Raw genomic sequence first — 17,870 nt, 5'->3', positions numbered from 1 at the left:
AGCCCGGGATTTCGGCATCTGGACCCTCTCACTCCGCCTCTTGAATATCAGTTTTTCAAAAGTCAATAAAACTACGTATTCACCTCATCAAAAGACAGCAATTGTATAATGTTGTTTATTCTTGTATAGAACAAATTATAAATAATATTATGCAACCAATTACAAGGCAGTGACAATTTTAATAATATGATATATTTTACATCCATCCATGTAGGTATTATAGGACACATTACATAGGCGTTGTCGTTTTTGTTTATTGCAGTACAAGATTCTATTTAGACAATGCTCATATGTACACACTCTTTTACCCTTTATTGAATTTTTACAATGCCATTAGTTGGCATCAATTATGTTATTACACGAATCGAAAATAAGCAGGGCACATATCACGTTGCTGTGTGTGTACTTTGATTTTTAGCTAGTGATGTAACTTCTATATACTTAGTTTGTTATATGTAACAGTCAGAGTGACATAGCATCAACTTTTCGCTTAACTTAATGTTATTATTTCGTTATTGACGATCAATACTTAAATTGAGTGTGAGAACTATAATACACTACAATAGCGCATACAAACGGTCGATAATACTATTGAAGCTATAAGTACGTCTCCTCGCAATTAACTACAATTACTGATTCAAGAGGATGGATATAAGTGTTATTATTGTTTTCTTTGTGTGCTTAGTAAATGTAGAACCCAAACTATCAAGGTAAGTTATAATTAATTTAATTATCCAATTATATTGTATTCGATATACGTATAAATGATATACAGTAAATGTAACAGATGTTATGAAAATTACATATAATTATATCTGGAATGTTTGATCCATAATATAATTTACATTTCCTGTTCTTTGCGCTGTAGAATCTATGTGTGTTATGTATGACAAAATTTCACGTCGAATACTGAAAGAGAATTTCACATCTAATAACCAGAATACATATCTAACTTACAATTATAGACATGACTATAGCCTTGAAATATTATATCTATGATAGTAGCTGCTCAAAATATAATAATACCTTTAGCTTGCTTTTTTTTAAATTCTGAAACAAGTCCTAGTATATCGATGAAATATCTGTTATGGAGAAACCCAAAGTTCTTGTATGTTAAAACGAGACAGCAAATTTAAGTGCAGTTTACGTATTCTTTGACAATAATTTACACTTCCTTTCTAAAATTGACTATAATAATTTACCTTCACCAAGTTCATCAAGTCTGTACACCTTGATTTTTTTTAATATGTTTTTTTTAATTTTTTGCTTGAAATATTTTCGAGGAGATGTAAAATTAATTGTATGTAAATAAATCATTAAGTTCGTGTTATGTGAATGAAATACAACAACAATGTGTCCATAGTAGGCAACACACCACAATGTATTCATTTATTAGTTCTTTTTTGTCGCAGAAAAAAAAATCTTTTTTGTTTTTTTGTCAAATATTTTGTGTGTGTAATGTACAGTACAAATTCCAAAACATATCTAACTTTCAGAAAAAAAATGCATGTTTATATCATACAAATTTGGCCAATACACATCCATTCCCCTATAGAGAAGTCAAGAAACGTTCCGAAAACTGTAAATATTCAGTGACCGTTTTGCACCTGGCTTAATCACTCGTTCCATATCTCGATCAGTTAGAATAAAACATTCAAATCTTCATTTCAGCTTTTCTTTTATTTTCATCCCTTAAAAACTAAGAAATGTATTCGAAAGGGAAAGAAAAAAAATATACTTTAATTAAAGGGAACTATATGGACAACGAAAAGCGGTATCATTGATTATTGTGGTCTGATGCCCCACTCACACTATCATTTTCGATGTTCAGTGGACCGTGAAATTGGGATAAAAACTATAATTTGGAATTGATGCATTTAGAAAGATTATATCATAGGGAAATTATGTACCAAGTTTCAAGTTGATTGAACTTCAACTTTATTAAAAGTACCTTGACCAAAAACTTTAACCTGAAAAACTACAGACTAGAGCAGGGCAGACGGACGAACGAACAAACGAATGAACGGACGCCAGACCGAAAAAAACATAATGCCCATATCTTGGACAGAAAAACTGTTGAGATCGGTTTTGATCTCTCTTAAATATAACAGTAGACCATTTCTTATTATACCTTTAACACAGTTTATAACAAGAATGTGTTCCCAGTACACAGATGCCCCACTCCCACTATCATTTTCTATATTAGGTGGACCGTGCAATTGGCGTCAGAACTCTAATTTGGCATTACAATTAGAAGGATCATATCATATTAAGGAACATATATACTAAGTTTCAGGTTGATTGGACTTCAACTTCATCAAAAACTACCTCGACCGAAAACTTTAACCTGAAGTTGGACAGAGGAACGAACGAACGGACGGACGAACGCACGCACAGACCAGAAAACATAATGCCCCTCTACTGTCGTAGGTGGAGCATAAAAATAAGAAGCTGTTTTACACTACAACAGGTTGTAAAAAGTTATCAAAAGTACCAGGATTATAACACTTCCATTCTATAGTCGATTTGACAATCCTACAATGGAACAGATTATTCACGTACTCTCCAAAACGTTTTACTATGATAGTTTTATCTGAAAACAGATAGTCTGGACAGTACTACCATTGTGGACAGTTTTATCCTATATCCAATTCTGACAGATCTACTCCAAAAACAGATTTTGACAGTTGAAGCTAAAAACAGTTAAACTATTCAAAATATTCTGACATGTCCAACCTAGGTAAAATCTTGGAAAAGATCTTATATCTTTTGTATTACAAACTAAACTTATCACCTGTGCTCGCATCAAAATATTTAGAAGGCCAAATCAATAACGAGCATTGGAATGATAATAGAATGTGGGGTTGTCGATTAGGGTATAGAATGTGTTAAAATAGTTATCCGACATATTAATTTAATTGTTCATAAATAATTTATATTTCATGTGCACTAAGGTAACACTATAAGAAAGACATCGCATGACTTTTGTCATTTAAAATGTAAATTATGCATGCATTTATTGCCATCGATCTTCAATCTTTTTCTCAATATAGAAGAGTAATAATGAATATGTTATTTATGCATGAGTCGTCATTTACCTAGATGCATATCGTCAGTGAGCTAAAAAAAAAAAAAGAGAAAAGAACAATAGGAATATCGTCTATTATTTAATAATTATCAGGTTATAAGACAACAAACGTAATCAAAATGTTCAAAGGTACATGTACAACCATCATTTTACATTTGTGAATTTGGGGTATCTATAGCTGACTAATTGGTACGGGCTTCGCTCATTATTGAAGGCCGTACGGTGATCTATAGTTGTTAATGTCTGTGTTACATGGTCTCTTGTTGAGATTTGTCCAATTGGTAATCATACCACATCTTCTTTTTATAAAGAAAAAAAACCACTTAAAATCTCGATAAGAAAGTAATATAAAAAGTCACAAAATTTACCATACATCTGATTTTGGACGCCAGACTTCTGGCAGAATTATCTATAAACGATATGGCAAAACAATTATAACCCTAAAAAAGAGCAATGATTCTAATAATCGTTCAACACAAAAATGCGGAAAATAAAAACGAACTTATAGCTGGTGCCGATATATTTGTTATCAACTCCCTGGGTGACGATGCATGCATTAGAAAAAAAGACGAGCAATGTATATATTTACCCAAATGGGAGCGATGTATTTATTTCTCTCAATCAGTCACAAAATATAGTAAGGCTGATCTCACAATGTTCCATACATAACGTTTCACCCTCCGGGAAATTAACTTTCATTGGTATCAGAATCAATTATAAAATATTACTATTTTGATTTAACATTATATAGACAATACTCGTAAACAATTGGATGCATTTTATATATGACACTTTTTTTTTATTAAAACAGAATGAAATTTGACCTTTCTGTCATTTATTTGTGTTTTTTTTATCGTTTTCATCATGATGATAACAACTGTTACATTGTTCGGAATCATACAAGTACAATGCATTCATAAGTTGATTTGTAAGAGATTTCCAATGTCCGATATCTTAAAGTCTCAATCCAACAACGATTCTAGTACATTTTTGTCGACATGGTATTTTAATTGCCATCCAAACTATCAATTTTCACAGGTTTTCATGTTTACATACTTGATGCATTCCCTTCGCAGTGTCATCATATGCGCTAGAATGGTAACTCCTAGACATTCAAGTTCATTTTTTGAAAGCATGCTGACAAAATTTTGTGTTATTTTTTCTTTATCAAACATTTTCCGCACACAGAACAAGCCAATATTCCGAAGAACTTTCAACATTTTTGATTCTGCCATTTTTCTTTGAGTTTGATCTTTAATCTCTTAATTTCCCATGATTCCCTTATAACAGTTCATGATAATAGAGAAAACCTATCATAAAGAAAAACCTCATCATAATAGAGAAAAAGCTCATCATAATTAAGAAAAAGCTCATAATAATAAAGAAAAAGCTCATCATAATAGAGAAAAAGCTCATCATAATAGAGAAAAAGCTCATCATAATAAAGAAAAATCTCATCATAATAAAGAAAAACCTCATCATAATAAAGAAAAAACCTCATCATAATAGAGAAAAAGCTCATCAAAATAAAGAAAAAGCTCATCTTAATAGAGAAAAAGCTCATCATAATAAAGAAAAAGCTCATCATAATAGAGAAAAAGCTCATCATAATAGAGAAAAACCTCATCATGATAAAGAATGAAGTACCATAAGGCAGTTACGGCGTTCCATAAAGCATACTTATTTTATTTCTTTATATATAAAATGGTTGACTATTTAAAAAACGTGTGAAGTATAAGGATGTCATCATGGTCATACCAAAAATTTATATTTCAACATCACTTACCTACTAAGGTAAAGAAGAGTATAGCACCTTGATTTTTTTATACGACCGTCAAAATTTTGACGAGACATATAATGTTATACAAAATTTTAATGTCCGATGCCCGTCCGTCCGTCCGTCCGTCTGTCGTCTGTCTGTCCGGCGTAAACATGTTGCACCGTAACTTGAGAACGATTTATTAAAATTTCACGAAACTTATCATAGTTGTTTCATATGATGGTCAAATGATCTGTATACTTTTTGGTGAAAATAAGATTAAAACTTTTTGAGTTACGGCACTTTATAACTATGATAGGGGTGTGTTTTTTTTCACATGTCGCACCGTATATTGCTTAAAATTTTACACACTTCTTAGATAAATTAATCTTAAGATCTGTATACTTTTTGGTGATGATTCAAAATTTTATTTTTCAGTTATTTAGTATTTTGTAAAAAAGGGGGAGGGTTTTTTTACATGTCGCGCCGTATCTCAAAAATAATTTATGATTATAGCTTAAATATTTACACTCTTCTTTGTTATATTAATATAAAGATCTGTATACTTTTTGGTTTTGATTTAAAATTTTATTTTGGTAATATTTAGTTTTTTTGAAGACAAAAAAAGAGGAGGGGTTTCATATGTCCTCCGTATCTCAGAAACAATATAATATGGTTATTTCTTAAAACTTGTTCAGAAACTAATTATGATTTTTGCATAAAACTTTCACACAAGACGACGGGCGTATCATGCGCTCGTGACGCAGCTGTTTATTAATTCATTCGGTAGGATTGATTTCTATTATTTTCCGTCACAAGTGATAATACTTTAATTTCATGGTCCTCGTTCGTGGAAAAACTTTTTTTTGGGAAAGATTGTTTCGTCGGCAGCAACTTTACGGAATTATTGCGACGGAACCGACATGACTTATAACATACATTTCGAAACCTTCTATTGAATAGAAAATACTGAAGAAAGTAGTTTCCTCGCATTGTAATTTTATTTACTCTCTTTTATATTATTTTATTGCGAATGCCGCAAACAGAATTAATAAACACATAATTGTTACACATTGATTACAGTGAATATCTATTACAACTGCAAAATAAATGTCTTTTTCTTATCAGGATACAGACATTTTCAATTATCTCCAAAAAGTTCTCAAATGAGTTTCTCAGTTTTATTATATATGATTGATAATTGAGAAAATGTACTCTAGATTTTTATTGGGAAGTCAGTTCTTTTCCTTAAGCGTGTGGTTTAAAAAAATGATTAATGTTAAAAATATTACACAAAACATGTACGTGATATTTCCGTTACAAGGGGTGGCATCCATTGAAGTAACGACAAGGGCTACTATTTGCAAAAAGAAATCGGTTCATTGTAATATAAAGTTTACAGCATTCAACAACTAAATAGAATACATTATTGCTTGTAAACATTTTAAAATGTTACTTGTCCATTTCAATATAGATAAAATGATGTTGGAATGCTTATGTCAAAAGAAAAGCAACTAAACGACCCAAAACTAAAATAAAGCAAGAGATCAGCATTTGCAATAAATATATGTATCTACAATGTATAGTAGGCACGTCTCGACCTGATCATGAAGTATTTGCCACTGGACATTAATTTTATGTAACAAATAATTATTTAATGGCCTTACGTTCTTTTCATAAGCTATCAGATTGTGTCTCTTGTTTTTGTATCAGTAGCTCCTTCTAACATCGATGGGCCTGTATTATGAACTTATTATAATTGAAATTGATTTATAAAGTCTAAAAGATGTAGGTCAGAGTATTTGGCTAGACGAGGCATAATACCATTTAGGTATAATAAACGCGTCAGAGCGACGCTATGTTTCAGTATCTCACATTGCCGCAATCTGAAAATTGCAGAGCGTATAAAATAATTAGTTTATATTAACAAATATAAATAATGACTTTTACCAATAAGCAAAACATTATAAAAGAAATAAATTGTGCACTGACTGCTCTTGTGATAATTGCATTTTTTTCTCTTTGATTTATACAAAATATTATATTGAAAACCCTAAATTACCACAGCTCTGACTGCAAAATGTATAATTGACAAGATAATGATATAAATAGTTGCACAATCTTATTCTGACAAAATAATAGATTTTTAAAACTATATAGCTATGGAGTAAAAATATACAGAGAAAAAAAGTACATAAAATAATTAATTAAAGAGAAACAATAGTAGAAAATTACATGTTTATGTCTAGTTCATGATTTGAAAGAAAAATCTATTTCTTCATATATTGAACACCATCACAAATTGGTTGACCGTTATTGAATATCTTTGTCTAATGACCACGAATATGTTTTCATGAGTGTGACTTCACCCAATGAGACGTAGCGCCGATCGCAAATTGTTGTTTAACACGAGATACATAACAGATGCATATGTGCAGAAGCATTTCTTTCCCTTCCGGAGTACCTCAGATTTACACCAGTTTTAATGAGGTTCTTATTGCTTAGTCATTATGGTTTCTAGGTAGTGTTTTGCGGACTCTATTTTGGATTCGTTTTGAGAGATGACTTTTTAGATTTTTTAGATGAACGTAATGATGCATCTATGTATTACGGGTAAATTATAATGTCAGGGCTTTTTGTTACCACAAATTACTTAAAGCTTTCACTTCATTTTTCCATAAATATAAAACTTTGGTTTTGAAATTCGGTTGTACATGTAGAAAATTAATTTTTCATATCCCATCATATTGTGTGTGGAGATTTTGTTCACCGTGCCTGCAAATTTAGAATCGATCTTGGTAAAGTAATCGATCCTTTAAAAAAACTTTTTCTAAAATGTTACCAAATCAACACTGTCATTAGATCTTTGAATATTGTTTTTATTAATATTAGCAATGGTTTTGTGTTTAGTAAATTAAAAGCAAACTAAACATTATTGTTATGTACATAATTATGCATTTTAATGGATCCAATACAATCTCCCGACTCCTGTATCTGGGCATTGCACAAGGTCGTGCTTTTCTCTGACTGTATATGACGTCTTTGCACTCAATCTATTTAATGTTGGGTGTGTACTTATCAATAATAAAGTCTTGGATGCACGATCTAATAGTCTTTGTTATTGGCTTTGAAATAGCTGTCCGTATATATTTTTATCAATCTGCTGGATCAGGATGTACACCTCTGAGGAGCCATACATTTCTAGAATTCAACTTTTTGTCTTAGCCCGATTTATGGGTTTAACTTAACATGACTGAATTGGTGAAGAAAAAATCATATTGTGGTGCACTTCTTTTTTTACTACAACCCTTTAAAAATACCCAATTTGTGAAAAAATCACAGTTCCACATTTACTTTGTTTCATACTTTCAATAAAGATGAAGTGGACCAATCTGTAATAAGAAAGTGTCGTCATATGTTGAAGTCTTTTTGTGTCAAATTTACTTTGCTGTCAATTTTGTAAATTCGTGATTTTTCAATTTTTTTAGAACAAAATGCATATTATGTATTTCAAGTTTTTTGTTTAAAATGATTGAAATAATATATCTTAGAAATTTAATAAGACAACAATGATATGGAATGTACATGATTCTTGTAAAATCATATTTACCACTTGTATCACATGTTTTGGAAATAATTCTTGAACGAGACCGAAACGTCAGAAGAATACATTCTTAAGGATGTACACCTCTGAGGAGTCAAACATTTCTAGAATTAAACTTTTTCTCTTATTCTCATTTTTAGATTTATAAGACTTTAAAAAAATAATTGGCAAAGAAAAAATCTTATGGAAGTGCACTTCTTTTTGTTGCTACGGCCCTTTGAAAATACTCAATTTTGATGTTTTCTCTATTTTACATTCATTTTTGTATATTTTGGCTATTATCGTAAAAAAATCATAGTTCAACAATTTAACTTGTTTTCATACTTTCAATAAAGATGAAGTGGACCAATCTGAATAAATTTAACTTAAAAAAAATGTTGGTGTAAATATAAGAAAGTTTTATCATATTTTGATGTTTTCTTTTGTCAAATTTGCCATGCTGTCAATTTTGTCAATTTGTGATTTTTCTCAATTTTAAAAACAAAATGCATATTATTTCAACTTTTCTATTATAAATGATTGAAGAAATATGCATCTAAGAAATTTGAAAAGACAAAATTGATATGGGATGTACATGATTCTTGTAAAATAATTTGTTGTACCCCTCACCTATTTTCTCAAAATAATGACTAAAACGACTGACTTGATTGGTCGTAAAATTTGAAAACGGTATTACACAAAAACCATTCATTGTAAATCCACAACTCTTGACAGAGTTATGTTTTATTATAATATTTTTAAAATTCATTGATATTTTTTACTTGTACCACATTTTTTGGAAATAATTCCAGAACAAGATTTCAACGAGACTGAAACGTCAGAAGAATACATTCATAAGGTGGTTCGGGAATCTCCTCCATCTTAGATTTTGAACTTGCAGAGATCATTAGGTCTTTATCTTTGATGAAATGATAGATAACTCCGATAAAGTAAATTTTATAATAGAAAGTGTTGTGAATTTACTTATTTTAATAAATAGAAAGAAAACAAGTTCGCTGACCCCGTTTTTTCAAATTTTTTTTTATCTGAAAGCTTGTTTTAAGTTTGAACTATCTTCTCACATTTTATCGTTAACCTTAACCTCCTTAAAGTTTTCTTTTTATCACACAAAATTGGATTTTACATGAAGAATTCATTTATTTTTGACAACTTTTCACAACCTGTACCGTGAAAAAAGTCCTGTGACTCATACTTTTTATTATATTTTGAAAAAATCATAATTAAACATTCAATTTGACAATTTGATAAAAGAAAACTCATTGATTTTAAATAAGATTTTAATCTCTTTTCAATTAATTGGTGTTACACCACTGTCCCAGATTTAGGGGAGGGGTGGTGGGTCCCACGAAAATGTTTAACCCGCAACGTCTTCTTTGTGTGTGTCTGTCCCAAATCAGGAGTCTGTTATTCAGTAGTTGTCGTTTGTTGCTGTGTTACATAATTATTTTTCGTTCATTTTTTTAAACATTAATTAGGCCGTTATGTGTCTCAATTAAATTGTTTTACACATGGGATTTCGGCGCCTTTACTAGCTGATTATACATTATGGGATTGTCATTGTTGCAGGTCGTATGGTGTCCTTTATAGCTATTACTTTCTGTTTTGTTTAGTCTCTTTTAGAAGTTGACACATTGGCAATCCTACCATACATGTTTTTATCTTCTTTTTTATATTGTCAGTTTCTTTTCGACTGATAAATTTTTAAAGCCTCCTTGATGTTTTTTTTTATTCTTATGGATATACAGAGTTTCTTCGACTCTGGTCACTTTAAAAATTCCATTTGACTTTGACATTTGACTTTTTTATTTCTATTTTGACGTTATGCGAGTTAATTAATTCGTAACAAGTGCATATTGTTCATATAGTGCCTATTATCGAACAATTCCTCCTGAAAAAAAAATTGACCCAGTTCCAATATCGTGACTACTGAAAAGTACTTTCACACATACCAATCTATCAATGTTATTGTACAATTAGTGGTGGAATAATTAATACATGTACACTAAAGACACTGAATCCGAAAAAAATAAAAACAAAAACGAACAATTACCAATTGAAGAAAACCACATGAGTGTAAGGTATCTGAAAGAGCCAACAAATCAGTTTCAGTAAGGAGACATTATTTGTGCATATGGGTATTTGCGTATGTAATTTAATAAATATTTTGAGGTGCGTATAAATGTCAGATATTCATCTATTATTTTTATTATAGAATAACAGATATATAGTCTTTTTCGATTTGTGGATGTTTTGCGTTATTTTGTTTGTTATTTGGTACTTTTCTTTATGTTTTTGTTTGGTGAGATTAATTTTATTTACTGAAAATGATTTATGTGTCTTGTGATTTTTTGTTTTAATTTTGAAGTCCTATAGCTTGATATTTTACAAGCTATGTTCACAGATTTCACATTCGCATGTTTGCTGAATAGGAGAGAGTTGTTTAACCCCTTCGTAATTTGCGTCTGTTCCAAGTCAGAAGCCTGTTGCCTTTGTTTATCTTGTTTGATTTCTAATTTAAGTTCTATTGTATGTTTTCGGGTGATGATTTTCTCATTGTATATCCATTTGTGACTTTTGTCTGTTTTCTGCTCTTTGGTCGGGTGAGTTTCTCTTTGACACATCACCACTTGCGTTAACAATTTTATTTGAACTTTAAACTTATGGTACTGCCGACCTCTCACGTGTGTTTAATCTAATTTGTTTAGATAAAGATAACAGATGGTCAAGGATAAAATAAGTTCATAAGTGTAATGACAGAATGACTGTGTAGACAGCACGCATGTATTAACGTATTGTTTAGCGTTCTTCTCAAATGAAAAAAAAAAATAGTGAAGACTCTAATTGTACAATAATAGGTTTGTAAGAAAAATGAAGAAATTAAATGCTTAAAGCTATATTTTTTTCCAAAATTTGTTTGTTCCTTCCTGAAAGGTTTAACTTAGATGATTCTGACTAATTTATATTAAAATATCTATTGAACAACAGTTTTGTATATGTTGTATACCAGATAAAGTAGTCGATGTTAAAAATTGTATTATATCCCATATTATTTTATTTGTTGTGAATATTTTCATATTTCATATTTTACAAAACTAAGAATACCCTTTTTTATACACGACTAAGATATTTTTTATATTCCAAACATCCAAAGCACCTATTATCTAGTCCTCTTTAGATTCATTTCACTGAGAAACAAACTTCCCAACTGTATATAGTTATTGACTACTGTTATATGAATATTGCTTAGCTAAATACCGAAATCACAGAATCACAGGTATAATTGTAAAATTCAAATTAGAATGGATTGATGATGTAATTGTGTGCATTATTGTTGTGATAACAGAGTCCGGATGATTTTATATTTGAAAATGAATGCATATTTGTTCTCATCCAAGTTTTACAGAAGCATTTTATAAGCCGCACAAAGGTGACCATGGTAACCAGGCTTAACAGTTGTTTAAATAGTTTATTCTATAGTATTAGCCTCTGAATTAAATAAGTATACATGGAACTGCACAAAAAGGTAGTTTTCGAGTAAATTATGTCTAACACTAAAAGGAAAAACTAACGTTATCGAAATTAGAGTGTTCTTTCAAATAAGACAAAATCGTATCCCACGTTAAAAATCTAATATTCAAACTATAATAAGACCGTATGCATATTTAGTTCACTATGTGTGATTTTTAATTCGAATTGTGTGCATTTTGTTATCCATACTGGCTTCTTGGTTAAATGTCACCTGAAACACAGTTGAAACCAGTTAACACTGACGGCTTAAATTCATATTGGACCGGAGATATATAGAGGATAATACATGGCAAAATCCGTATCATATGTCGTATCATCCCGAGACACCAATATCAGCCCAAGGACCTTTAGGCCATGTTTTATACGCTTTATCATATATTTCAATAGGAGAGTATTATATTATATGAACTGTTTTCTGATCCATAACACTAGGTTACCTTCAGTTCTACTTTTGTCTAGTTTCAAAAGCCTTAAAAGAACTGCTAACTTATCCGAAGCACCTGGGTTACCTTACAATTTGTGTGCTGTTGTTTTACAAATTAGGGAAGGGTGTGATAAAGGGTATGCGATTAAGGGTGCGCTTCAAATGTGGCGCGATATGGATTAAACAGCAGGCTATTTTTCAAATATGCAAAACTACTGTATTTACTACTTAACATATGATAAATTGTAATTATCGAGGAAAACAAGAATAAATTTAGAAATATTTCATTCTGTTATACTAGTATCGTAGAATATTTTCATCTTGATCTGTCTGTAAAAATATTTTTGTAGTTCATTAAGATGAAGCCGTGTAAAACAATATGTTTTTTTAAATCTGAAATTATTTCCAGACTAGACGTTCTTTTATTCGTTTTTAATGTGAGACTCTCATAAACAAATTATATGTATTTAATCTTCATCATGAGGACATATTTATAGTTGATTTAGAGTATCATATGTTTAATATACACTCAAGTTTGTCAATTCAAACGGAATTTCAATCATACAGAATTATGGTATTTCATCAGATTGCTGTCCAACTTTGGCATGCATTAATGAATTTACAGCCATACACTTAATGAACGCATATCGTTATAATTGTTTCAGACATTGAAGGCATCACACAACCCTTTGTTATGATTTTATGTTTATTTATTGACAGTTTATGGACTGTCAAATGACGCCATGCGATTATAAACAACTCAAATGAGACTTTGCCAAGTCGAGTTATAAGTTACGCAATATACAACAGTACTTTATATCCTTATGTACCAGGGGAGCACTTATTATTCCATTTAACTTCCAACACACATGGGGTTTAATGTGATAAAAGAATGATGTCAACAAGCATAACAAAACACGAAATATCGAGTCAAGTCTGTATTATAGTTTTCATTGATAGAAGTCACTGTTTGAACACTACATTAATTCATAGACTTTATAAGTTTACTGACAGAAAAGTAAACGAAAGATATAACGTGTTGTTCCTATTATTTTGAAGGGATCTCGATTGCCGAATGGTCTAATTCGTTTTATTATACATCACGTTAACATCTCATATTTTGATTGGCTGATACGAGGGTGTTAGTTTATTCTATCACATGGCTGAGATGGTTACATTTTTTTAATGTAACCGTCTCGTTTAGACCAATCAAAAATCGGTAGTTTAAAGGACAGTGAATTAAATCAACATCAAGTAATTAAAACATATGCTAAAGTAAGTTCTACGTTTTGGCTCATATTTTATTATTTGTCTGTCAAAAAATACAAAAAAAAGCTTTTTTTCTATTACCCGTAACGTTGTTTTGTATGTGACGTCATAGAAAAGACTTTTAAAATAGAATGTATCTGTAAAAGACTATAATGATAGGACATTCAGAACAATAAACTGAATAACACAAAGCTGAGAAGGTGATGGAGAAGATTGATACCCCTTGAAAAAGCATTGTCAACCTTGGCTTCTCGGGTTAACAATCTGCTCTATCACCCTCTCCGATGTGTGCTGTGGCTTCGCCGAGGTTGACAATGTTTTCTTGGGGTAAAAATCTACTCTATATCTATCACCCTCTCCGCTACGTGTTATTTATATAATGTTGCATGATTAGCATGTCAACTCTGAACATGACACAAAGCAAACACGTAAGGTTTTAATCTTAATTACCAAGACAGTTTGACAGCCAAAGGTATTTGGTTCTCTCTTGACACTCCGGTTGCATCAACTTAAATAAGCTGGATACCAATAAATTTTATAGTGACGCGAAACACCAACAGCCAACCATTATCTTGAACGTTTGTTGGTTTGGCATTAAGGTTAATGACCGCTTCTGTAGCCATTTTTTTACGATTTTTTTTTTACTTCAATTGTATCAAAACCACAGAAGAAATTAATAATAGAGATAAACCATTTTGTACATTTACCAAGGGGAAACTTGATGCAAAGCATTCTTATTTATTATGTCATTGCATTTCATAGAAAAACAGTACTTTGTGGCAAATAAACCAATATTTTCATAGAAAATCCACAGTATTTAATACAGAAAATTTGTTACATTTGAAACATAGATTACTCACTTGCTTTTCTATGATGTGCTTGTGTGTATTTTTACCTAAAGTTCTAACCAACCTGTAAATTTTGAAATACCTCGTGCTGAGTCACTCAAGTACAGCGCACCCTAAAAGGTGTACTTGATTTGGTCCAGATTTTAATTTGTTTTAACCAATAGCTAAATTAATAAACTCGTTTTAAGGAAATCAATGCTAGCCCTGCATGCAATAAACTTATATCTAACAGTCCTGCAATTGCCAAATATGAGAGTACAAATATAAATGCTTTGGATTTTTTTTTTTAACATTTTCATATGTTTAGCATTTAATCAACACAAGGGTACATAATCCTTAAACACAAGATAGATGTTAGAGTTTATCGAACACTTTCGATTGTTCGACTGTTCGTTTTCGATAGAATAATTCAAATGTTTGTGACTTGTAATTCAGATCTATGTTTATGTATACGTATTTGCATATGCTCATACTGCAGTTTTTATTGAAAAAAAAAATATAAAAATCAAGCATTACGTACTACAAATCCATGGAAAAATGCGACTTAATTTCAAAATGATGTTGATGAAAGTTGAGCATGAGTTTTCGGAAGTATGCATTACACTTATTTCCAACCACCACATGTATGTGTGGTTATAATGTTACTGTATAGTATACAAAGCTTAAATTATGCTATATATTCTAGAATTTAAACAGAAATTTAGATGTTTAGGTTTTAGACACTTTAAAGCAATAGTAAAGGATCCGAGTTTTTCCTCATTAACAAATATCTTGAAAATCAGTTTTTCATTATAACCACGTTCACGTGAGAATTGCTATATTCTTTCTGAATTTTGGTGAGGTTTGTGTTACTCAGTTTATGTATTGCCATGGCAATGTCATTTTGTATTCGCCTTTAATTACAAAAACCCGTTTTCAGTATGGGAAGTATGAATTAACGAATCAAGGACGGTTGACGTTTATTATGATAGGTTATAAAACAATATCTGAGAATAGTTCTCCTTCAACATGTTTAATGGAGTAATTCATACAAAATTTATATTAAAATGACAAGTGAGTAGCTGGTTGTCCCTGTTAGGTGTCGGTAAAAGATCGCAGATTCAACATTGTTTCGTCAACAACTCATATCTCAATATCACACTACCACCTTCCGAAAATTGTAGATCGTTTACAATGTGTAATAAACATTATTAATGTATAATTAACTCTTTATAATTTGAATACATTTATACAGATGTAAGGCCGATTATAAATGGCTAGACGAGTCATAATTCTATAAGGAATAATGTACGTGTCTGAACAACGCGTTACGTTTGGAAATCACACTACCGCCATCCGAAAATTGCAGAGCGTTTACAATAATTATTTTATCTCATAAATAGTATGTAAACATACGAACTCTAATATAATAATATACCAAAAATAAGATACACTAAATGTCCTAGTGGAAAGTGATCTATTTTCTACTTGATTTTTGTACAAAATATATTTAGAAAAAAAAACTAAATTGACTAAAATGACTCTGCATAGTTGAAAAGATAATGAATTAACTAGTTTATCCTGGAAATTTAAAATAACCCAGGCATAATCTTTATCTGACACATAAAACAGCTATGGAGTAACATTGTATAGAGAAAGAAATGTACATCAAATTATAAATTAGAGATGAAAGTAATTGGGAAATGGTTTTCTTATTCTGCTTACTTAATGATTTGACATAGAATCCATTTCTCTGTATATTGAATGTCATTTCGAGTTAATTGACTGTTATTGAATATCTGTGTCAAATGAGTACTTCGGATATGTTTAAATTGTCGTTCCCACAACTCGGTCTCATTTTTCTGAAGTGTGATTTTACAAATTTAGACTTATCGCTGAATGCGTGCTTACCACTAGGAACATAACAGGTTAATTAGTGCAGCAGTATTTCTTTCCCTTCCGGGGTTCCTAAGAACAAAACAGGGTTTTGATAAGGTTCATGTTGCTTAGTCCTTGGGTTTCTATGTAGTGTTTTGTTGACTTTTGTAATTCCTGTTTTGAGATGGTGTCGTCAATTTCATTTCGACGAAGGATTTGTATAGTAAGAACCTTCTAACTATACAAATCCTTGTTTCGACTGATAAATTTTTATTATTATTAAAAGTCATCTAAAAAACATACAGAAAACTAAAGTTCTGACCACTTTTGAAATTCCATTAAACTGTGTCATTTGATATATAACAGTTTATGATTCAATTCCTATTAATATATTTTTTCAACTTGTTCTGTGACATATCAAGAATTAACAAATTTCGAAACAAGTACAAACTGTTCATGTATTGATTATTATTGAAAAAACACATCCAAGGAAAACAAATCTATCAAAGGGGGATGTAATTGCACAACTAGTAGTGTATTAATGAATAAATCACACTACAGAAACAGATTCTATAAATACCAAAAAGAAACAATGAGCAAACAAAGAAAACAACATAATATTCGTGGAAGGCCAAAACATCATTTTTAATCAGAAGATATTGTTTGTTCAAATGTGTTTTTAACTTGATTTTGATTTGAGTGCATAAACTCGCTGTTTTTTTATTTGTTTTCATATAAGATTTGGGATTATACTTATATGTCTTTCTTTTTGGTGTTGTTGTTTCTTAATTTTTTGTTTGTTCGTTTGTTAATTTGGTATATATATTTGTGTTTTGTCTTGGTTGTTTTCAAATATTGTAGTGTTTTTTGAAGTTGTGTTTAATTAAGATTCCGTAAGTTATTATTTTATAAATGTATGTGTTTTCACTGTTTTTCAAAAACTATTTTTACCAGATTTCATATACACTTGTGCTCTTTGAAATTTGAACGTTTGGCATTGCCGACCTCTCCCAAATGTTTTATTTGTGTAAATAAATATTAAAGAATTTAAAGGAAAATACGCGTACATCTTGCCACTCTTACATTGGTACTGGCATTGTACGGATAACATTTATATCATATACATTGTATATTAGTTTAATCATTCGAAGCTCATGGAAGGTATTTTCACAGATTTCACATTCATATGTGTGGTTTGAACTTTTCATTTTCGATATTTACAATCTCCCATATGTTTGATAAAATATATTAAGTTGAATATAGATAATTTCAAGCATAACATAAGTTGATCCCATGACAGTGTAGACAGCACACGCGAATGAAAGTATTGGTAAGCGTTTTCACAATAAACCTTGAAAACATAGCAGAGTCTATAATTGAAGAAACAATACGCTGTTAAGACGAATAAAGAAGAATTGAATGCTTCAACCTCAATTGTTTGCAAATTTAAAGTATTTCAACCTGAAACATAAAAAGAATGCATAGCGCTTTCT

The 17,870-nt window shown here is 30.6% G+C and overlaps 1 protein-coding gene across 1 annotated transcript in view; it reads left to right on the top strand.

The window, feature by feature from the left end:
• Positions 1-411: 411 nt before the first annotated feature.
• The window catches only part of LOC134696441 (glycine receptor subunit alpha-2-like), a 54,201-nt gene continuing 36,742 nt past the window's right edge, over positions 412-17,870 (top strand). Inside the window, exon 1 of the mRNA XM_063558254.1 lies at positions 412-710. Within this exon, the coding sequence (XP_063414324.1) occupies positions 646-710 (65 nt within the window). The 5' untranslated portion in view covers positions 412-645. The remainder of the gene's footprint in view (positions 711-17,870) is intronic.

This window comes from Mytilus trossulus, chromosome 14 (genome assembly GCF_036588685.1).
Source record: "Mytilus trossulus isolate FHL-02 chromosome 14, PNRI_Mtr1.1.1.hap1, whole genome shotgun sequence".
Classification (NCBI taxonomy): Eukaryota; Metazoa; Mollusca; class Bivalvia; order Mytilida; family Mytilidae; genus Mytilus; species Mytilus trossulus.
This window is presented reverse-complemented; position numbering and strand designations above follow the sequence as displayed.